The following is a 24,893-nucleotide window of genomic DNA, read 5'->3' as shown; positions in this document are numbered from 1 at the left end:
GTTAACAAGGAACCAGGAAGTGCAAAGTCACTGAGGTAATGAATTACTTGCAAAAGAATGTGTTACCTCTAGCTTAAGGTTGCTTATGTTCAAGGAAGGTTTCCATGGATGCTGTTGTAAAGAATACTGTTTGTTAAATGTAAATCTGAGATTGAGATCTGAGATGCAGTACAAAAAGGGTAGTACTGCCTGTTTAAAACATTCTAGCTTTGTGAATGTACAATGGAAACACATTAGCTGTGACTTCAGTCTGTGGAAAATGTTTGTTTTAAGGAAATGGCTTTTTGTGTGTAGAAGTATGTATCAGTCATTTTGAAAAAAATATTCTTGCTAATTTCTGCCTGTTATCTTGTTCCAATTTAAATTTTGTCATATCTAAGAAATGAAAGCTTTCCCTGTGTGTTGTGGCTTTAAGTTTAATTGGGCTGATAATAAATGAGGCTATTGATAAATTCTACTATTCCTGCTTCTATGTGAGTCCAAATACATTATATGTCAATACAAATGCAGAAGGCAATGGTACTATGTGACTATATCACCCCCTTATAAAGGAGTTAGCAAGAATGATAAAGTAACCCCAAATTTCAAAAGTAGATTGAGGGGATTCCTCAAAAAGAAAATTCTGTGTCTTGCGGCACACTTTACTCAATAAGAAGTCTGAATTGTGAAATCACAGAATCACATAACATTTTTTAAAGTGCAGAAGCCATTCAGCCCATTTTGCCTACACCAGCTGTATGATCAGGTAAGGCAGAAGCTAAAAATATTGTGCTTATGCCATGGATTATGGTCCCTATTACAGATACAGCCTTGTGACAGTCAGTTCCTGATTGCAAACCACTTCATTGCTGGAGGATATGGACGAAAAAAGTCATAGGCTGGAGACTGCATCACTCTACCTGAATGGCTGAGTTGTTCAGGTACCGGAGATGTTCTCGGCAGCGATGGTTTCATCATTTTCCCTGCATAGCCAGACCCTCCACGGGTTTCTATTTCAGCATAGACAGGAGATATCTGAGAACAAAGTCCCACTCCAGTCAGCATCATAGAGAGAGAAGACAACAATAACAATAAAAACTTATATTTTATACAGTGCCATTAATATAATAAAACCTGCCAAGTTGCTTCACAGGAACATTATAAAACAAAATATGATGTTAAGCCACATAAGCAGATATCAGGTTATATGGTCAAATGTTTGGTCTGGGGGAATGTTTTAAGGAGTGCTTGAAAGGAGGAAGGTGATTGATGTATGGGCATGAGGTAGTGGGGTGGGAATTCCAAAGCAGAGTAACTAGATAATGAAGGCACAGCCACAAATGTTGGAGGGCTGGGATTAGATGACAACAAACATTTTGGAAAGCTGCAGGGAAGGAGAAGATTACAGAGATAGGCAGGGGTCAAGGCCATGGAGGGACTGGAAAAACAAACATTACAGTTTTAAAATTAAAAATTGTTTGATCATGAGCCATACAGTAAGCACTAGGTCGATATATGAAAAGGTACTTGGTGCGAGTTAAGACAAGAGCAGTAGGATTTTGAATTATCTCAAGATTACACAGCAGAGATAGAATGTGGGAGACCAGCAAGCAATAGATTGAAATAATCAAGTCCAGAGATATGAATGGCACAAACGAGGGTTTAATTAACAGCAAAATAACCTAAAGCATAGGCAAAAATGGACATGTTTTGGAGTAGAAGTAGGCAAATATAGTGATGGTGCAAATATATGGTCAGAAACTCACTTTGGGGTCCAATGTGATACCACCAAGGATATGAACAGATATATTTATGCTCAGATTGTTGCTGGAGAGAAAGCAAGTCCGTAGCTAGGGAGTGGAGTTTGAAGCAGGGACTAAAAAATATTGACTTCATCCTTCCCTGTATTTAATTGGAGAATTTTTTTTGTTTATTCAGCAGTGGTTGCCTGGCAAACAGTCTAATGACTTAGCATCAATGGAGGAGTTGAGTGATGCACCTCATCAGAAGGTGAGGTTCAGCTGGCTAATGTCAGCATACATGTGAAAACTAATCACTCAAGCTATGTCACAGCGAGAGTGACTGGAAATACATTGAAATATAGCACTCACCTTTCTCAGGTTGGGTGTCTCAGGGAGAGATGTACCATCTCCCGATTGTCGCTCTCCAGGAGTAAGGCGGATATATGTATCCACAGCATCCCCACGGCCTCCTGCAAATAACAGGTTTAGATTTACAATCACCAAGTCCTGGTATCTTGATATTGTTACTGTGAGAGGTATGTGGTATATTAGGGCGTGTGATATATTGAGGGGTCTGAAGCATGTTAGTGATTTCTCAAAGTAGTACAGTACTACAGAAATGACCTGAATGATCGAGTCACAATGACAAAGGCTGCTTTGGTTGATAAAGACAATCAAGATAGAGCCAGATTTGAATAATATTGCCGCAAACAGCCTCACATTGGCTGGATAAGTCTGAGTAACCAGACATTGGCTTGATTCACTAGACATACTGTTGCCTCTGAATCAGAAGGTCATCGGCCAAAGGCTCACATCAGATCTAGGCTGGCACTCCAGTACAGTGCTAAGCGAGTGCTGTACTGACAGAGGTATCATTTTCAAAGAAGGCATTAGATCTTTGCCCTATTAGCCATCAGCTGGATATAAATATCCCACTATATTAATCAAAACAGAGAATAGGCTCTAGGGCAAGGTACATGAGTTCAAGCCTGCTTTTGTAGGCACAATGCTAAGTGAACCTCTGATAATAACATCTAAACCTTGAATAGAGCTCTCAGTATTTATTCAAATGCCTCTGGAGACCCAGATCTATCCTGTCAGATAACAAGAACTGATGATTCACAAGATCTCTTGAATTCCTCCATAAATTGCTTTTCTGGCTGAGCACCAAGCTTTTTTTTTCTTTTTTAAATGAGCAGTGTTACATTCCTCTCTTAACGTAAATCACTTTAATTACCAAATCTGAGAGAGCCTGACAGGATCCGATTTCCTCATTACCATCAGACAATCTGCCTTTTATCAAATACTCTGGAATTCTGCAATTCAACTCTAAACCCACTCTCAAACATGGACAGTAACCATTCTCAAACTAAGAATAATACACTGATTCACAAAGATTTGGTGACAACCTTAGCAATAACAAAGCTATATGTGTATATATGTAAATATATATTATATACATAGTATATTAGTGATGACTACATCTTGTTATAAACAGTGGAGGTAAATTCTAACTTACAGAAAACAAATCCAACCTTCAAAAGAGCAATCTAAATTCCATGCAATGAAGCAAACCTCAGATACAAGGAAAGTAAAAAGCATGACTTTAAAGTCTAATAGGATTGTCACTCTGGATGAACAAATCCTGGAGATATCATCACACAACCCCTCCAACCACTCTACCCATTCCTGCTGCTGGTGCACCCTTACAAGGCCTTACCTCAAAATAACAATTTGCAAGGCAATCAACAATTTGTTGTCTGATGATTCCTGATAAACAGCAGTCAAATAGTCTTTTCTCCCACAAGTCCGTTACTTTTAGTAAGAATAAACAGAAGTGTTCAAATACACATTTTTAATGCCCCTGTGTTTTTTCTCTCTCAGGTATTGCTCACAGTAGAGATCTGCAGATGGCCTTTAATTCCTGGAAACTCCACACTCTGAGTACCAAATAGAAGACAGGTAGTTACATGGCAGTAAGACATAAATGGTCTTGGAATACATGACTTGGACTGTTTATTACAGTCAACAATAGCATTAAATAAAGCCTTGCAGGTGAGACTTCATCTATGTGTAACAAAATGATACCTGGTCTAAGGGCACTGAAATAAACTTTATGGTTCATTGTTGCATTTGCTGGAAAGGCACAGACTTCAAAGGAATACAAACCAAAATTATTAAGCACTTACTTAATTGGGGAAACCAATGTGATTGGCTGAATAGAACATCAGCCATCAGTTAAATTAAGAAAGCAGAGAACAAAAATGGCTTTGACGTAAGTTTACTTACAGAGATCAATCATGAAACAGCAACTTGGGAATGACTTAGTGAACTCACTCCTTGCAACCCTTCAAGAAGATGCTAGACACTGGAGATCATGCTGACGGAAGGGAAGAATTTAGATAATATTTAATGGAATGCAGTTTGTCTTGGATTTGCCTGACTGCCCGAGAGGCTTTTTTGATCAAGGTTTCCTGAATTGGCTGAAGTTGGATAGATGTTGTGTAGCTTTTGTTTGAACTACATTCACAGGAAACATGTTGTTGGATAGCCCAGCTTTTAATGTCCACCCCTAATTGCAGTTAAAAATCAATCATGTTGCTATGGGTCTTGAGTCACATGTACGCCAGACCGGGTACTGCTTGTAGATTTCCTTCTCTAAAGGACATTTGTGAACCAGTTGGATTTTTGGCTTTTTGGCTTTTTATTAATTCCAGAATTTTTTTTGTTGAATTCAAATTTCACCATCTGTGATGGTGGGATTCAAACCCATGCCCTCAGAATATTAACTACCAGTGACATTACTATTGTGTCACTGCCTCCCAAAGCTAATTCAGCAGGGTATTAGATACATATTGAATAAGATAAATTGGTCAGCTTTTCCAAAGAAACAGCACTGACATAATGGGCTGAATAGTTTCTTGCGGCAATGACTCGTTGATTCTCGGTCTGTGGTATCTTTTGCACCTACAAATGGGAGAACAGGGATCCCGAATGAATCCAATAGAAACTGACAGAAGATGACAAAAGGAGATTAAACATATTTGACGGATATCCTTTTGTCATTTTGTGTATTTTACTTTGCAAAATAAATCCAACTGAGAATTGAGAAACAATTTCAGATAGAAATGGATTCAAATTCAGAGACAAAGTACAAAACTCCAATTAGAAAGTAACATCAAGAAGCACAAAGTGCAAGTAAGCAACAATGTCTGGGGAAAGTATAGTAAGTCATTGTAAATAATGTCTTTCATGTGTTTGCATACTGAAAGCAACAAGATGTGATTGAGGATTGAGAGGTTCATCTAACACAAGACACTAACTTGCTTTCTTCCTCATTGTTCTTGAGGAGGCTACCATGTTTTTCAAGCTTTTTCTGGTCCTATTTTTAATCTAATTGCTGTTAGCTATAATCTTAGGTCAATTAAGTCAAATGCGGAGAACATTTTTGATGACTAACAACAAAAATGTAATAAAAGAGGTGGAGAACACACCAGCAAAATGTTTTGGAGTGTTTGGTGAGTGACTAAGTGAAAATGAGAAGACAAGGTTTAAACTAAGATTAAGTCCTGGGGTGTGGAATTTTGTTTATCCATTCTCTCCCTGGTTTTCCTAATGGCTTAGGATTCTTTCAGTTCCTACTATTTTGGGTTCAGAAGACAGGAGGATCTACATTTGTGGATGGTATTGTTGCTTGATAAGCTTGGACCAGGTGACATTAGCCCGTCCTATTTTACTTATAATCCTTCCACCCCATATATCCCAGAAAACTGCTTAAATGGCTGAGAGATGGAGGAATGCGTGTTGGACTCAACTCAGGTTCTGGTTTATCCAACATTGATCCTCTGAGGAATGACAGCTGTGGAACAAAAAGTCTTGGGTTAAGTTCCAGCAGCCACTTTAATCACTGTCTGTAACTGGAGAATGTGAAGTGAAGTTGAGTCACATAGAGGCAGTGGCAACATTGCGTTTTTGTTAAAATAACTATTCTCCTTTGGAAGGACAGCTACTTGGCAAGAGACAGCCAGGTTAATATTATCAGTTGGACACTTCTACGCAAATGCATTTTTTGCCTTAACAGATGGAGATAGCTGTGCTGTTCATATTTCATCACTTCTGCTAATCTTTTAGATTTCCAGTTACTTCCTTTAATCCTCATTGTTTACGGTAAGATTCTCTCTCTTGCAGGCTCAGCCATCTGATAAGTTCAATGCGTCTGTCTCTTGCTTGTCCTTCAGTGACTCAATATGTTTTGCATGCGTGGCACCCCTGTATATCAAAGGATGGGCAGAAAGACTTTTCTCTTTCCCTGTAAAATGGCAACACAGGCAAGTTGCTTTTCTTGAGTATGCAGTGGAACATTTTGCATTAATGACACTGGTGCAAATCCCATTTTCCAGGACGAGGGGAAGACATATGAATATTTAAACAGAAGTACTTTGATGTCAGGTGCCTGTTGTGGTTCAGTGCTTAGCATTTTTGCCAGAATCCCATTCCAAAGATTTGAGCACAATAATCCAGGTCAATACTTTCAGTGCAGTACTGAGGAAGTGCACATCAGAGTTAGCTTTGAAGAAATAAAGACTCAGAAATTAGGCTTCCTTTATTAACATTACACAGAGTTGTAATCTTCCCAAAGAGAAGTTAAACCAAAGCCCTGTCTATCATCAGATAGATATGAAAGATCTCTTGACAGTATTTCAAAGCATATTTCTCCCTGAACCAACATTACTAAAACAGATGATCTGATCATTATCATATTGCTGTTTGCAGACCTTGCTATATAGAGATTGGATGTTGTTTCGCCATCAGTGCATCTCCTACTGAAGCACTTTAGTATGAAGCCTGTGACACTGATGTTATCATTGTAGAGCCGCAATGCACTGGAAGCAGAACTGGAAGGAGTACGGCCCGGATGTTGACTGTCCCTTGCCGTCCCACTGGCTGCTCCCAAGTTGCTGATCACTCCTCTCATCATTGGTGGCTCCCCTCATTAATGATCACCCCACCGGCCACTCCCCTTATCACTCCCCTGGTCACTGGTCACCACTCTCACCAATGGCAACTCCCCTACTCACTGACTGCACACTGGCTACTCCCCTCATCACTCACTGTTCCCCGTTGGTCACCACTCTCTTCACTGGTGCCACATTGACCTCTTCCCTCATCACTGGCTGCCATTGGCCACTCCCCCCAAGGCTTGCTGCCCCCTGACAGTTCTCCTCATCTGACAGTCCAGCTGCCCAACCCATTGCTCGCATGCCTCGCTGTTGGCCATTGCTGTTCCCTGGTTGCTCCTCAATGCTCAGTTCATCACTTCATTCACAGGTGGGAGAGCGAGTGACAGACCAAGGAGTCTTCTGAGTGCTCTTCTTCCTAATCCTTTTCAGAGGTGCCAGGCTGCTACATGAGATACATTTTAAGTATGAAGTCTTTACACAAGTCCTGAGTTGCCACTGGAAGTGACCTCAAAAGGAACTGTGACCGGATGGGCAGTGATAGTATTCCCTACAGTTGCAGTGGCAATAAATGCAGCCTTCATACATTATAACAGGAACATCAATCAGGTTTGGAACACCCGCAGGTTATGAAAATTTTTATATAAAAGCAAAAAATTTCTGTATTTTACTCATAATATCAATAGTGCCATGTCAAAGCTTATGAACAATGTAACCACCAGCAATGATTACTTCCATCCTGTTTTCTGTATCATATGGATACTCATGGATAGTTGAAGCTCTGGGTAGGTAACACTAAAGAGAGCAGAGAGGAGATGCCATCTTATTCCTTTAACTGATGCCCATGTCTGGCAAAGTACTGGCCTCACCCTGTGACCCCTGAAGTCATGCTTTACGAAGCTGCTGTGGCTGTAAATACTGACAGTCCAGCACAACCTGAAACTGAAGGGAAATTCTTTGAGACTCCTGACTGGAGTGAATCTGCAACTCCTGGGCCTACAAGCGCATAAAGAAGTGGAGGATGGAATACAATGTGGGCAAGTGTGAGGTTATGCACTTTAGTCGAAAGAATAGAGGCATAGACTATTTTCTAAATGGAGAAAGACTTCATAAATCTGAAACACAAAGGGAGTTAGGAGCCTTAGTTCAGGATTCTCTTAAGGTTAACATGCAGGTTCAGTTGTCAGTTAGGAAGGTAAATGCAACATTAGTATTCATTTTAACAGGGCTAGAATACAAAAGCAAAGATGTACTGTTGAGGCTGTATAAGGCTTTGGTCAGGCTACTTGGAATATTGTGAGCAGTGTTGGGCCACGTCTCTAAGGAAGGATGTGCTAGCATTGGAGGGGGTCCAGAGTGGGTTTACAAGAACGATCCTGAGGATGAAGGGCTTGTCATATGAGGAGTGGTTGAGGACTCTGGGTCTATATTTGATAGAAATCAGAAGGATGAAGTGGGATCTCATTGAAACTTATGGAATACTGATAGGCCTGGATAGAGTGGACATGGAGAAGATGTTTCTGTTAGTAGGAGAGGCTAGGATCTGAGGACACAGCCTCAGAACGATGGGACAATCCTTTAGCATTCAGATGAAGCGCAATTTCTTCAGTCAGGCCGTGGTGAATCTGTGCAACTCATTGTCACAGAAAGCTGTGGAGGCCAGGTCATTGAGTATATTTAAGACAAGATAGATAGGTTCTTGCTTGTCACAGGGATCAAGGGTTATGGGAAGAAGGCAGGAGAATGGAATTGAAAAACACATCAGTCATGATCGAATGGCAGCACAGACTCAATGGGCCAAATGGTCTAATTCTGCTCCTTTATCTTACTGTCTTATATTTGCCGAACCTAAGCCCTTCTCTAATCCAGAAATTTCAAGGTCCACCTTTTTAATGTTCAAGAACGGCATGGTGGCTCAGTGGTTAGCACTGCTGCCTCACAGCGCCAGGAACTTGGGCTCGATTCCACCCTCGGGCAACTGTCTGTGTGAAGTTTGCATGTTCTCCCCGTGTCTGCGTGGGTTTCCTTTGGGTGCTCTAGTTTCACCCCACAGTCCAAAGATGTACAGGATAGGTTGATTGGCCATGCTAAATTGCCCATTTTGTTTAGGGATGTGAAGGCTAGGTGGACTAGCCATGGGAAATGCAGGGTTACACAGACAGGATAGGGGCTTTGTCTGGGTGGGATGCTCTTTGAAGAGTCAGTGTGGACTCAATGGGCTGAATGGCCTATTTCCACACTTTAGGAATTCTATTCTATTCTATCCTATCTATGCTATTGATGTCATCTGGCCAGAGTGATGATTTGAAGCAGGCAGTCAGCAGATTACAATGTGGAGGGTAGAATGAAAGATTATGTTTGTACAAGGAAATGAAATGGAATTATCTGACACACGGTGAGCTAAACGGGTCTTGATAACAAGCAATGATTAATCTGATTAGACATGAAGGAGATATTATATTGGAAAGTGATAGGAGCTGTTCGAGAAATCTGGAACTAAGAAGCAGGATAAAGTAATCAGTATGAGTGAAACACATTAAACATACTCTGCAGAGATAGTAGGAACTGCCGATGCTGAAGAATGAGATAACAAGGTGTAGAGCTGGATGACACAGCAGGCCAAGAAGCATCAGAGGAGCAGGAAAGCTGACGTTTCGGGTCTGGACCCTTCTTCAGAAAAAGATTTCCTGCTCCTCTGATGCTGCTTGGCCTGCTGTGTCCATCCAGCTCTACACCTTGTTATCTCAAACATACTCTGCAGACATGCATTCTGCCACAGCCACTGACTGTTAAGCATGTAATTAGTTTAATCATATTTTAGCAAAACCACTTTCTCCATTTAGCTCTCCTTTCATGAGTGTGCTGATTCTTGTTGAGATAGAATCCATGCGCCCTGACTTTGTACCTCAGCAATATGTTTAGTGTGTGAATGAAGGCAATGAGTGCCATTAGGAAATTCAGATGCAGGAGAAATCATGGCCAAGTTTGCTTTTGTCCTCACCTAACGTTTGTGCATACATCTTCCAGCATAGCTCACTGGACAGAGATCAAAAACAGATCCCTTTGACCAAGTCATTACATGGACTAGATCACCAAGCTCTTCACTAAAACATGCCCATTAAATACTTCTACCTGTTGCAGATTCTTTGGAAGCACGAACCCGCACACTGCCATGATAAACCGATGAGGTTCTGACAGAGTTACGACGAGGCCCTTCAGCTATTAGTTCACCTTCTCCAGACTCTGCAGGCAGATAGAGGGTCAAAAGTGGTCATGAGCTGCGATCAACATAACAAATGTATTTTAAACACTTTGACTGCAAAAGTCAAAAGCACACTACAATACCATTCAGGACTTTAAATTAAATATCATAGGTTGCACTGTGCATACAAATTAAGATACTGAGACTGGTCAGTGTGAGTGAAAAATCACCAGAATCTATCAGTCAATGTGAGAGATCAGAGTGATCTGTCAGGGTGAGAAACCATAAGGATCAATCGGCGTGGGTGATAATTCCCAGGGATCAATCAGCATGAGACACACCACAGGATGGGTTAGGGTGGATGAAAGATCAGGGGAACAATCAGCGTGAGTGAGAACTCACAAGGATCAGTGGGTGAGGAATTACAGGGATGGGTCAGTGAGAGTGAGAAATCATCTGATTGATCAATGTGAAGAGGAATGAGGAACTGTGACACAGAGTCAATTCAGGCATTCAATTATAGAACATGCCTTTTGCAAAACATGGCATTATCGTGCAGGTGCTTCTGCTTGAAGGCTGTAACCTGCCAATGGGAGAACTGCCAGAAACTGCCAGTGCTTCTGTGTGAGTTGATATTTTTGACAGTTACTTTATTCAGTGCAGCCAGCAACACAAAAGACTCCTATCTCCTTCGATTCCTATGAAGGTCACGCTCAATCATTTCTTTCTCAGGTTCCACAGGTTGCACTCCTTGGGCAGTTTCACAAGCCTCCCATTTCCAATCGACACATCTCACCTGTGGCTGCCTTGTAGCCCAGGAATCTGGCAATCTTCTGGTGACAATGTTCCTGCTCCTCATATGTCAGCAGCTGATAGATGAACTGCCATATTACCTGCTTCGCTGGCGTATCCAGAACAGGGTAGATGTCAACAATCAAAGTATCAATGTTCCTGTCGGAACAGAAATACAGTTTCAGTCCAGAGCTTGGCCTACCCCTTGTAAAGTGCAGAAAATCAGCTCTGCTTTTCAATCTTTCTGCAGAAGGTCGGAAAATGTTAACAGATCAAGAGGTACAGAAGAAGAAAAAGATATCTGGGTTCAGATTTTCCAGCAGAACATGTTCCAGACCTCTTGCCATAACTTTGGTAAAAGATGTTGGAACTCCTGAAGCAACTGTATGAATGGGGCACCTACACGTTACATTGGCATAGACCTCACAGTGTTTGAGATGATCTCTGTGCAATCTCTCCTCAACATATGTCCTGGAGTAGGATTCTGGACCATGACCCTGATGTTGGAAGTTACAGACAACACTGTGTGGGGAACAGTAATTCCAATTCCACCCCCAAGTGGCCAATCCACTGGGGATGGTTCCGGCAAATCAGAAAATTATAGAATCTCTACAATGTGGAAGCAGGCCATTTGGCCCATCGAGTCCACACTGACCCTCCAAAGAGCATCCCACTCACACCCACCCACACCCACCCTCTACCCTATCCTTGCATTTTGCACCTTGGACACTATGTAAATTTAGCATGGCCAATCCACCTAACCTGCACATCTTTGGATTATGGGAGCACACCGAAACACCTGGAGGAAACCCACGCAGACACGGGGAGAATGTGCAAACTCCATATGGACAGTTGCTCGAGGCTGGGATCAAACCCGGGTCACTGGTACTGTGAGGCAGCAGTGCTAACCCACTGAGCCACTGTGCTGCCCATAATGCCCTGAACTTCAGCACATATAAAACAAGTTTGCACTATGTGCCACTGGGCCTCGTCCTATAATTTACAACTATATAACTAGGGGAAACAGAATTCACACATACACCTAAATGCTGAATACAAACATATTGAAAAATACTCACCCTTCCTCTACCCACCTAAGTACCCTTGGGGGAAAAAATTCTGCTCCTGACCTCTGAACAGGCCCTGTAGTGTCTCAGATGATCCCTTACAGACTTATGTGAGTTGATCTCTATATACACTATTCTCATGCTGCAGTCAACTAACTATAGGTTTTTATGTGAGACTGAATCACCATCCTTCATGGATAAGTCCATACAACGAGCTTCAAGCAGGCCAAGCCTCTAATCTAACAGTAGGAGTGATGCCTACCTGTGCTGGAAGAAGCCCTCAAGTGCCTTACAGACACTGTACCGCTCATGGGGGGTCAGGAGGTGCTCCAGTTGCTGGGTGAACGTTCTCCCTTGGACCTTTACACTGGGTGGCAAGATTTCAGACACCCACTGTAGAGATGTCAGCGATGAGGTGTATGTGGGTGAGTTTCCAGGGTCTGGCTCTGAGCATTGTGACACGACGAATGGAAAGGAAACAGTGGAAAGGAGTTTTAATACACAGTCAGAAACACATACATATGCACATATCTATGCAAATAGGAACTTTTGCCCAGCAACACATGTACAAATACATGGATAGACAGACAGGCACAGATATAAGTGCACAATATTTGATCAATCTCTCCTTTAAACACAGGATCATAGAAACAGCACGGAAGGAAACCAATGTATCCAGCCTGTGTTGGCTGTTTGAAAGAATAGTTGTGCTTAATACAATACCATTACTCTTTATCCCATATCTGTAGTTTGTAGCTACTGACTACATTCTGGTTGACCTGGGTCACTAAGATTGCTTGGAGCAACCCACGTAGATAATCTGGAAATCAATCAGTAATAGGCCTTAAAAAGGAGACAAGAGCTGGACTAAGCCATCTTTTGGAACTGTCCATGTGAACGTGCCACAGGGACTTGTAGAATCATTTACAATCATAACTGGGAAAAACAGAATTCACACATCAACCTCAATACTGAATACAAACATATTGAAAACTACTTGCCTTTCATCTCCCTATCTAGGTGCCCCACAATGGTCATGTGGGAGAAAAGCCTGTCGAGAAATAAGAGACAAACTCCCTAATCAGAACTAGCCTAACAGGCTGTTCAAGCAACTCTTTCTTCAGGAACTTGAAAGTGCATTTGTAAAAGAGTGGGTGATGGACAAATATTGTCCAGCAGAAGGTGCTATCAGGCCGCAAATAGTCTAAAAATTGTACTGCAAATCCTTTGTCTTGGCATATTGATACTTGGGAAAAGGGCTTTCACACATCAAGTAAAATCCTGTTTTCAGCTATTATTAAATTGTGTCAAATATAGCTAGTATTTAAGGAGAAATCTACACTCCCTGTAATTAACTGAACAAGCTTTGTTGTATCCAAAAAGAAACTAAACAAAACTAGTACCTCGAAGTTAACACTATGGTTTAAAGATATTTCCTGTTCAATTGTGCAAACATGTTATTACACACCTCTGGAGCAGGTGGGACTTGAATACTGGCCTCCTTGCCCAGAAGTAGGGATACTATCATACTATAGTTTATAAACTTGGTTCCACTTGTTACTTACCCTCAAGACTCCCACTATTGAAAAAAAATAAGGTTAATTTAGGCTTGAAGGTTCATTCAAGTTTTTAAGGGCCAATTCAAAAGGTTTGCCTCAGCCCTCCAGAAGTCAGGTTGGTTTCTCTTCAGTGCTCCACTATTCTCAAGTGTTTGAAATTTCAAAGTGACCCTTCTGTTAGATATTGGTTAAGCAACCTTCCAAATTACTTTTAAGACCAGACAACAGTACACGCTTCGGCTCAAACCTAAGCTTTGTTGCATTTTTGCTGAAAGCTTTTAATATCAGAACTCCTCTAGTTCCAAATAACCTTCCATTTTCTCATGATTTCAGTACAGTTGCAGATCTCATAGCTGATGCCCTGCTCCTGGAAGATGTTCTCTCTCTGGCTGTTCCAAGGCAACTACTTCAAAGTTAACTGCAAACTGTGTTCTACCACAAGGCTATGTGAGATACATGACCATTTTTAACCATCTAGCTTTGAGCAGGCAAATCTTCCAGCTCCTTTTGCACTCAAATTCTAAATTGAATTCCAGCCTCACCCGCATTCCATGAAGTGAACAATAATGCTAGTATTGTCGCTGCTTAAGGTACATACCTGACTAACATTTATTTTGTTTGGTTCTCCAAACTCAGAGATTTGCAGTCTACATCTGACCAAAACCACAACTGTCGCTTCTGTGAACTACACAGACTAATTAAAAAGAGGAACCCATTCTAATCCTCAAATTCCATCTCTACAATAATGTGGCAGGCTTTAGCATATTCTTAATTAGAAATCTAAATCAATTATTTTACCTTCAGCACAGCTCTTTCATTATGTTACCTGTATTAATAATTTCTATCTCTAATGGAATTTTATGACTCTTTCCCAGAACTGTTACCTTTTAGATACTTCTATAGAGATAACAATAGATACATTGGCTCTACCACTAGATTAAGGAATGGGTCATTCACCATTCTGTGCTTTCACTTCTACCTCTGACATGGAAGATAAACATGGGTTTTTGTTTAGCTGTAATTAACCAAAGTGTGTTTGTATTGCATTCACTTCAGTGTCGTTTATCAGTTTCTCAATCAGATGCACCCATTTATCTATAATTAAAACTTTAACTTCTACAATTTAAAGCCTTATTCTAAAACACATGAATTATGAACTAAAACATTCATAATAGTGGAGACAGTCCCAAAACACATGACCCATTACTAAAGATCCCAGTTGTTTTGGCCTCAGTGCCGTAAGATTAAGGAAGTAATCTTTGGTAAGGATGGGGATGATGAGTATACAGGACTTTGTGCAAGAGAGGAGCTGGATAGCAGGAAAACACTTATCTTCCAGAAGAAACAGTAACTTCCCATTAATCCTTCCCGAAAGGATTGACATTGAGGGCTCGAAATTTAGGGCCATAATACTCCTGGAACCAGTGATATGGAAACGATTTTGTTTAGAATGTATAACCAAACACAACAATGGGAATTTTCTACGTTGATTCTCTAAATCATCTCTGTTGCTTCAGAAAAAAGCCCATTTACACAATTTATACAGGGCTCCTGCAACGGATCAAGAGAATCTAATGGCATATTTTATTGCAACAGCTTTACACTCATTGCCGTGTCCAACAATAATTGCACTTACCAAGGGGGTAGTTAAAAGGTCCATCTTCCACCACAAGAGTGGGCATCGCTCCACTGCCCTGTAACATGGCCACCACCTTCTCATGGGAGCAGTTTCTAAAACACATGCAAAAAAACCAGTGATCACATCAGTGCACTCAACTGAAACAAACTGTGTAGGCTCAGAGCAGCTGAAAAACCAGTGGACACTGCATTCAGGCCTACAACTGGATCCAGCCAAAATGGATTCTATTGAAGCCCTTTCGCTTGGTAGTCTCCACCTCATTCAAGGAAGGTACAATCCCACTTGCCAGTATCTGTCAATCTCACACTGAAAAGCTCTGGGATGGAAACACTACACCGATGCAGTAGGAAATACTATTAAAGTACCTCATTGGGACAGAGGAGAGACTCACCCTCTGTCTCAAAGGTACCATAACTGACCTGGGAGCATTTGATAGGAGAATGTAGAAGAAGCTTTATTCTATACACACCTCACACCATACCTGACCTGGAATTGGTTCATGTGGCAATGCACAGGAAGGTTTACTCTATATGTACCCTGGATTATACCTGAACTTGGAACGTTGAATCCAGCAATGTAAAAGGTTTTTCCTCTGTATGTACCCCATGCAGCAGCCCAGTGGTAAGATATTATTGTGTGTTCGTATGTCCGATGCATGCAGTAAATGTTCCGAACTCACCTCATGTCTAGCCCATTGAGAAACAAAATTCGATCCCCTGCCTTCAATCCGGATTTCTCAGCTGGACTTCCTGAAAGGGGCACATGAATGAGCAACAGAGGGAGATCCAGAAAACTTGTATTAACTATCACTATTGCTAGAAACTTTAGACAAACATAAATTTTCACAGTCTTTTTTTTTCTGCTGTTCCCTGTCTCTCCACTCCAGTATACCTCAGCCTGAAAGATATATTACTGAAACACCATTCAGATCAGGCAGCAGCCTGGCCCAGGACAATGGATTCTGGCACTTCTTCAGCCACCACCTCTACAGTACTCCGTCCCCATATACCCAATGCCACAGTGCTTCCTGTGCCTCTCAAGTATGCCCGTGGCTACCCCAAGTGCAAGATTATGCATTCTTTGAAGCTGATCTTATTATTAAAGCAAAGCAAGGTTAAGGCGGCTAGTAGCACCCATCTCAGTCATGATAAACTTGCCAAGTTGATCACAGCAAAGAAAGAATCAATCAATTCGGAAATATAAAATCTGCAGCCCATTCACCAGAACATCTCACTCACAAAATCCTTGGTGTCTAAATCGACTGACAAGCCCTCACTTCACTGACTGCAATTTAAAACTCACCAGGGATAACGGACTCAAGCCATACAGGGCCATGGCCTCGCAGGGTAAAGCCAAAGCTTTTGTGACCTTTGTACACTCGAATTGTTCTATTGAAAAGAAATTAATAATTAAAATTTATTTAAAAGATAAACAGTTTAATATGAAAGGAGCAATTCTTTGGGAAAAATCTTGGTCTGAAGAAGTCCCAGAAGGGAGTGAGACTACTAAGAATGTACATTAGTTTCTGGACATACTCGGGCTTGGAGCTATGACTTTTGCCAATCTGTGTCTCGATGTTCTGGACTTAATTCAAGCACGGGTGCTCCTATCGTACAAGTTCCTCAGTAGCTTGGGTCAGACAGGTAGCAATATGTTATGAATGGACAACTATATTTTCATCAAATCACTCAGCATGCAATGTACCATTGTCCAGTGTAAGAGACCACATATTTTCATTTCTGGAACTATAAACTGAAATGGAAGCTAGACTACCAATAACTGGAATACTAAGAGAGTTTTGCAACTTGAAGAAAAATCAAATGCTGCATCTTTTTTGAGCTTTGTGATACAATGTTGCTTTTTAAAACAGTGAGAGGGAGGATTCAAGATTGTGGGCCACCAAGTGTCTTTTGAGTTGAGGAAATCCTGCCTGACCACAGGCCTCTGATTGGTTGAGCATTAGAGTATTAAAACATTGTAAGTCTAGGGTAGCAGAGCCTGTAAACAGAAAGATCCATCACTCCCTTTCTCTCCATGTGAGAAAAGAAAAACCAAAAACGCTTAAAAGAAAACATTCTAAAACAGGAAAAGGCCAAGGAACACCCAATCAACTATCAAATTAAAGAATGACCATTACCCTATTGACAACAGCATGCCATTGTTGTTAAAATTAAAAGGACTGTAAGCAAAATAACTTTCACCTTTGGGTTTGGATAATTCAATCTTTAGGATTTTGTTTACCCTGTCCATTTGCTTCTTCCATCTTTTGCATCTGCATTAAACTATTTGTCTTTTTGTATGCCTTGATTGTGATGGAGTGTGCGCGCATTTGGGGTTCTTGAAGAAAGATAGTTTTACATTGTGTAGTAGTAGATTTAGAATCCTCTCTTTTCTCTGCTCTTGTTTAAGTTAAGTATTTTAAAATTGAGTTATTTTTTATTAATGATAAAATATTTGCTTTTGTCCTGCATAACAGTCAGTCATATTGGTCATTTTGGTCACCTAATTGGGATTTTATACATTTTACCACGGCCTGTGAAACAGTGGGGAATGACTATCAATAAGTTTTTCCAAGCTAAATTGTGCTGCTAGATACATTCTTAGCCAGGGGAATTAAAGCGAGCATTTCTGCTGTCTGATGGAAGTGGAAGATGGGCATTGGTATGAAAGTATGAGCAGAAGGTTCAGATTTTTGCTCTGACAATCATTACATGGATCAGGCATGTGTTAAAATATAGTCAGAGTCCAGCTGAGGTCATTGGCCTTGATTAATATTTACTGCATGGCCCAGCTGGCTTCAGGCAGTGTCCTTGGCATTTGCACCGAAAAGTGGGTTAAAATCAGACACAGCAGGATCAAGATGGCTTTCTGGCATTTTAACTACCAATCTGTTGATTGCGTGGGTAGAGATTTTCTTTTTCCTTCCCATCACCAGGCCTAAAGGCAGGCTGGGCAGAGTCCATATCCCTTTAAAGCCATGGAGGATGCAAATGATTAAGTTCTTTTCAAGCAGCGTTCTTCCATTTTGTTCCTTCCCTCCACAGAATGGGTCGATGCTTCCACAGGTCAAGTCTGTAGTGATTGTAAGGAGGTCAGCCAGGTGGACATCACAGAATAGGAGTTCCCCGATTGGGGCTGTTAATCTGGTCCAATCAGAGAGCCTTCGCTGACAGATAAGAACAGGAGTGTCAGGCATCGTGTTCACTCTGAGGGAGCTCGATCAACGTCAAGGACTCTCCACGTGAAAATAAAGGGTGACTTGGTGACAGGATACTGGCCTCTGTTGAGTTATTTCAGAATCCTTGTTTATCTTTCTGCAAATACCACACCTGCACGGCATTTTTAAAATAATCATTGAAACAACTCAGTCTTGTTTACTTTGCCACCCCTAGCTTCAGTCTGCCAGTGTCTCAGAAATAATTCCCCACCTACAGCAGGTGGGGTTAGTCATTACAGTTCTGCCTCCACACCGGAGTTGCCATATAACAAGCATCCATTAAAAATCAAATTCAGCATGTGAAGTGAAGAGGGAATACACAGTGAAAAGAAACAATGAGATGGACCATGTACAGACAAGAGGGAAAATTATGAATGGTTTTGACAGAGTAAATGAGGAGAAGCTGTTTCAAGTGGCAGAGGGCTCAGTAACCAGAAGATATGGATTTACGATGATTGGTAAAAGAAAAGCAAGAGTTACTTGAGGGAACTATTTTCCCACTAATGTGGAATGTGCTGCTTGAATGGTTGATGCAAGCAGATTCAACAGTAATGTTCAAAAGAATTGGATATATACCAGAAAGAGGAAAGTAATGAGAACAGAGCAGAGGGAAGAATTGGATGACTTCATCAAAGTGCTGGTGCAGGTACAATCCATGTCCCCTCCAAACTGCATGGCCACAAGGAGCTATGCACACCAGTCAGTGTGCTGACACCCATGCCAAAATATTCACTTCCAGTTTTTCTAGACTCTACCAAGCACGGACCTTGGTGGCCTGTGCAGCAGTGAGCGAAATTAGAGTTATGATGGGCCAAACGGCCTTCTTCTGTGTTGCTGTATGATGTTAGGAGACAGAGAAATTAAATCGAAAAGACTGGCCCTGCACAGTTGGAGAGAGAGATAAAACACTGAAACAAAGAAGGGATGAAGAGAGGTAAGAGACTGTATTGGAACCATGTGGGTTTTTATCCCACCATACATTGTTACCATTGGGAGGTGGATGTCACTGGACTAGTTATCCAGAGGGCCACGGCAGATGGTGAAATTCAAATTCAATTAATAAATCTGGAATTATAAAGGCAATCTAATGGTGACCATAAAGCCATTGTTGTACAAACAAGTTGATGCATTAAATGAAGATAATCCACTGTCCTTCCCTGGTCTGGCCTACACGTCACACCAAACCTACAACAATATGAGTGAATCTCAAATGATCTTGAAAATGCATTGAATCGCTATGATGTCTAAGAAAAAGAATGCAAGCAGATGGCCCACGCAGAATTAAATATTAGAAACAACACCAGCAAACATAGGTCTCCCAACCCTACAAAATTCTACTCACTAACATGTATCAAAATTGGGAGCATTGTCTGACAACAACAGCCTGACATAATATACTCAGGAAATCATAGCTTACAGGTAAAGTCCCAGACACCATTATCACAATCCCCAGCTATGTCCCACCAGAACAGCTGGCACAGTGGTGTACAAATGGGAGAAAGTTGCCCAGCAAGTGCTCAACATTGATTCTGTACCCCATGAAATCTTAGGACATCAGGATCAACATGGGCAAGAAAACTCCTGCTGATTACCACTTACAGTGTTGTTCCACAAGAACCCACCCCCACCCTCCCCGCAGCCTCCTCCATGTGAAACTCCAATTAGAAGAAGCACTGAGCACAGAAAATCCATCACTAAGAGTGGTTTGGTAGCACCACTACTGACAAAGTTGGTGGAGGCCTAGGAGACAAAGGTGCTACACTGGAACTAAAGCAGGTGGTGATGGAACCAACAGGAGGGAAAAATCTACTTCACTACATTGTCCTCAGCAATATACCTGTCAGAGATACATTTACCCATGACATTATTAGTAGGAGAGACTACTACACAGTCCCTGTGGAGACAAAATACTGTGTGGTATTATTACTGTGCCCCGGTTGCCTCCCAGTCCAAAGATATGCAGGTTAGGTGGATTGGTCATGCTAAATTGGCCATAGAGTCCAGGGATATGTAGGTTAGGTGAATTAGCCATGGGAAATGCAGGGTTACCGGGATGGGGTAGGGGGTGTTCCTGGTGGGATGCTCTTTGGAGTTTCGGTGTGGACTCAATGCACCGAATGGCCTGCTTCCACACTGTAGGGATTCTATGAAATGGAATAGATTTCAAATAGATCTAGCAATTCCAAGCTTAACATCCCAGGGACACTCTGGGCCATAAGCAGCAGTTTATTCAAACATAATCTGCAACCTCTTGGCCCAGCACATTCTCCGCCTCAACATTCTTATAAAGCAGGTTCAATGAAGAGTGCAGAGGGCATGCCAGCAGCAGGAGTAGGCATATTTAAAAGTGAGGTGTCAACCTGGTGAAGCTACAAAACAGGAATACTTGCATACCAAATAGCAAATGCATCATGTGACAGACAGGGCTATGCAATTCCAAAACCAAGGGATTAGATCTAAACTCTGCAGTCCTGCCAATTCCAGCTGTAAGTGGTGGCAGGCTAATGCACAACTAACAGGAAGAGCAGACTTCACTAATATCCCCATGCTCAATGACAGGGGAACCCAGCACATCAGCGCAAAAGACAAGGCTGAAGCATTTTTGTCCAGCTTCAACCAGAAGTGTGGAATGGAAGATCAATCTCAACCTCCTCCTGAGGTCCCCAGAAACACCAGTCTTCAGCCAATTCCATTTATTCCAGCTGATATCAAGAAACAGCTGAAACCACTGGATACCATTAAGAACCCTGACAATTTTTAGCAGTAGTACTGAAGACTCATGCTCCAGAATAAGCAGTAACCTTGGACAAACTGTTCCAGTAAAGATACAACCCTGGAATCCATCTGGCAATGAGGAGGAATGGTTCAGGTATGACCTGCACACAGAAAAACAAGTCGAGTCTATCCCAGCCATCAGTCTACACTCGATCATTAGCAAATTGCTGGAAACAGTCATTACCAATGCTGTCAAGCAGCATTTGATCAGTAATAACCTAGTCACTGACATTCAGTTTGGGTTTCGCCAGAGCCACTCAGCAACTGACCCCATCGCATCCTTGGTCCAACATGGATAAAAGAGATGAACTCCAGAGATGAGATGAGAGTGACTGGTTTTGGCACCAAGGCAGCATTTGGCAGAATATGGCATCAAAGAGCCTTAGCGAAACTGAAGTCATTAGGAGTTGGGAGGTAAAGTTTCTCTTGGTTGCACTCATACGTAGCACAAAGGAGATCAATCATCTCAGTCCCAGACAATTACTGCAGGAGTTCCTCAGAATATTGTCCTCAACCCAACTATATTCAACTTCTTCATCAATTATCTTTTGTCCTTCATAAGGTCCAAAATAGGGATGTTCGCTGATGATTGTTCAAAATATAGCTCCGTTCACAACTTCTCAGACCCTGAAGTAGTCTATTTCTGTATGCAGCAAGTCCTGGATGACAACAAAGCTTGGGTTGGTAAGTGACAAGTAACATTCATGCCAAACAAGTACCAGGCAATGACCATTTCCAAGAAGAATCCTTCACTACCAACACCCTGGGTGTACAGTTGACCAGAAACTGAACTCGACCCACTGTAGGAACATTGTGGCCACAAAAGCAAGTCAGAGACAAGGAATTCTGCAGCATGTAACTCATCTTCTGTCTCCCCAATGCCTGTACACCACAATAAGGCAGGAGTGTGATCAAATACTCTGCATTTGCCTGAATGACTACAGTTACAATGACACTCAAGAAGCTCCACATCATCCAGGACTAAGGAACCAAGTTGCTTGGTACCCCCAACCACCATAAACAAAATGGACACCCTTCATCATTAATGCACAGTGACATCAGGGTGAGAACAATAGAGTCATAGAGTTATTGCAGCACAGAAAGAGGCTCTTTGGCCTATCATATTGGTGTCAGTCATCAAAAATCCCATTTTCCAGCATTTGGCCTGTAGCCTTGATTGCTGTGGAGTTTCAAATGCTCATCTAAATAGTTCTTAAATGTCTTGAGGGTTTCTGCCTCTCACAAACTTTTAAATAGTGAGTCCAGAAAGCAACAATCCTCTGGGTGATTTTTTTTCTTTAAACCTCCTGCCCCTTGTCTTAAAATTGTGCCCCCAGTTACTATCCCCTCTATCAGGGAAAATGTTTCACTTTCTTCACATGTTCTTCGTGCACCTTAATCAGATACCTCCTCAGCCTTCTTTGTTCTAAGGAAAACAATCACAGCGTTTCTAATCTCTCTTTATAGCTGAAATACCCCCAGACAACCTTCTGTTGAATCTCATCTGCACTTTCTCTGGCACAATCATATCCTTCCTATGGTGTGGCAACCAGAACTACACACAGTAGTCTAGCTGTAGCCTCACTAACATTATATACAGCTCATCTCTTGCATTAATTGCCTTGAATAATAAGGTCACGTATCCCATATACATTCTTAAACACCTAATCTACCTTTCCTGTTGCCTTCAAGGATCTCTGGACATACAATCTACTATCTATAAGATGCATTGTTGCAATTCACCAAGGATCCTCTGACAGCACCTTCCAAACCTATGACCTGTACCACCCACAGTGCTGTTAAATAGGGAGTTCCAGGATCTTTACCTGGGAACACTGACAAATCAGCAGCATAAATTGAAGAAGTTAAGCTGGTGTGTGGCTTGAAGGAAAACTTGCTGGTGAGTGCTCCCATGTATTTGCTGCTGACATACAGAAAGCGGAGAGTGGGTGTAAATGAGTCTTTGTTCAGGTCAGCAAGAGGTAATGAGTGGTGTGCCACAAGAATTGGTGCTGGGCCCTTAAATGTTTACAACCTGTATCAATGACTTGGATGAAGGGGTGAAAGATATGGTCGCTAAATTTGCTGCTGACACAATGACAGATAGGAAATCAAGTTGTAAAGAGGACATGGGGAGGATCCAAAAAGATATAGGTGGATTCAGTGAATGGGTGAAAATGTGCGGTATAATGTATGAAAATGTTAAATTGTCCATTTTGGCAGGAGGAATAAAAGTGAAGCATATTATCTAAATGAAGAGAGATCACACAACTCCCAGTGCGCGAATCACAAAAGATTGTATGTAGATACAGCAAGTAATTAGGAAAGCTAATAAAATATAAAATATTATTTATCACAAGGAGAAATGAATGCAAACGTAGGGAAGTTATGCTTCACTTATACAGGGCATAGTTGGCGACCACATCTGAAATATTGTGCAGTATAATTCATTTTGCTCAAGGAAGGATGTAAATACATTGGAAGTAATTCAGAAAAAGAGCACCAACCCAGTCACTGTACGACAGTTTCCCAATACAAGCATAAAACAAGAACACATAATGGGGAGCCAATATAGATGCAACACAAGAAAAAGAGAACGAAAATGACTCTAAAGTTCACAGCTGCAAGCATGGCATGTGAATGCATGACAAGGGTATTCCTATGTTAATATGACATGATGCACAAATACAAACATTGTACTAAAATGAATCAAAGCAAGGATGAGTCAAGAAAGCAAACTTGAGAGCCTATCAATGCAAACACTGGACAACATCACAACACATGCTGCACAAGCACGTACCAACCTCAAACAAAACATGTATCTTTACATCTTTCAGACATATGAATAACAAACAGTGTTCAAGGGGTATAATGGTGCCTCATCCTAGAAGACTTCAAGTTCAGATAAAACACAGTAAGGATACAGCTCCTACTACCTTAACAATTTATTGAAAATCTAACTAACGTGTTTTTACAAGGGTTGTTTTTCATGATCGTCATAGTGGTAGCATCAGTACAGAGCTCTGAGCATCCATACTACAATATGTGACTGATAGCAAGAAGTAATCTGTCTGCTTACCTACGGGAGGTTCCTGCCCTCACGCTTCCTCCTAAGATAGAGCCTGTCTTTCGGATGCTGTGCCCTGGTTCCTCCGGATTCCGAGGAGTTGAGCTGGCACGGGTGGACACAAGCAGGCGTTCCTGGTGGTCTTCACTCCTGCTTCTACGTAGGCGGCTGCTGCTGTCAATCCTGTTCTTGCTGCTGCGAATCTTGCTGATAAGGCTCTGTGACACAACTTCATCGAACCGCTGTCGGTGCTTCTTTGGAATAAAAATCCTGACAAACATGGTAGAGGAGAGAGAAAAGAAACATCAAGCCTTCAGCACAAAGCACAGCTGACTGACTCTGAGCAGGTGTGAACAGTCAGGGAGGATTGAGCTAATCACCTCCTCCGGTTAACATTGCTTCATCTACAGTCATTTACCTTGCCCACGTGAGCATCTATTTTCTGAAACTGTGGGCAGTGCCAGCCTTCCACTTCAAGCTGACACTCTTGTAAAGTTGACATTTTATTTACTCACTTACAGAGGTTCCTATTCTAACACATAAGGCACCTGCACTGTAGGTATGTTAATACTGGTTTAGCATTCAGATTGGCAATTTAATAGATTCAGAGTTAAGAAGGCTAGGTTGAGATTGTTTTAGCTGCCCCAGCTGAGTACTTTCTGCAGCTGAGGTTTGAAACTTACAATGCCAAGGGCATGAACTGTCTCTGTGCTAGTCAAATATTCTTCAGTGTGAGCACCTACACATTGTACAGAATTAGTGGAATCACAGCTCTCAAGCCAGTCTGAGAGAGGGCAAGAACTGCAGACACTGGAGTCAGAGATAACAAAGTGTGGAGCTGGGGGAACACAGCAGGCCAGGCAGCATCAGAGGAGCAGGAAAGCTGACGTTTCGGG

At 41.7% G+C, this 24,893-nt stretch overlaps 1 protein-coding gene across 1 annotated transcript in view; it reads right to left on the bottom strand.

Annotated features, from left to right (window-relative positions):
* LOC109919195 (delphilin-like) overlaps window positions 1-24,893 on the bottom strand; it is a 98,811-nt gene that overhangs the window by 28,092 nt on the left and 45,826 nt on the right. The window contains exons 4-12 of the mRNA XM_048609935.1: window positions 24,010-24,267; window positions 16,241-16,326; window positions 15,618-15,687; window positions 14,936-15,030; window positions 12,003-12,186; window positions 10,678-10,832; window positions 9,812-9,922; window positions 2,091-2,191; window positions 900-1,014 (exon numbers count right to left, since the gene is read on the bottom strand). Of these exons, the coding sequence (XP_048465892.1) occupies window positions 900-1,014; window positions 2,091-2,191; window positions 9,812-9,922; window positions 10,678-10,832; window positions 12,003-12,186; window positions 14,936-15,030; window positions 15,618-15,687; window positions 16,241-16,326; window positions 24,010-24,267 (1,175 nt within the window). The remainder of the gene's footprint in view (window positions 1-899; window positions 1,015-2,090; window positions 2,192-9,811; window positions 9,923-10,677; window positions 10,833-12,002; window positions 12,187-14,935; window positions 15,031-15,617; window positions 15,688-16,240; window positions 16,327-24,009; window positions 24,268-24,893) is intronic.

This window comes from Rhincodon typus, chromosome 21, assembly GCF_021869965.1.
Source record: "Rhincodon typus isolate 14 chromosome 21, sRhiTyp1.1, whole genome shotgun sequence".
NCBI lineage: Eukaryota > Metazoa > Chordata > Chondrichthyes > Orectolobiformes > Rhincodontidae > Rhincodon > Rhincodon typus.
Note: the sequence above shows the minus strand (reverse complement) of the source record. Positions and strands in the feature narration are given on the sequence as shown.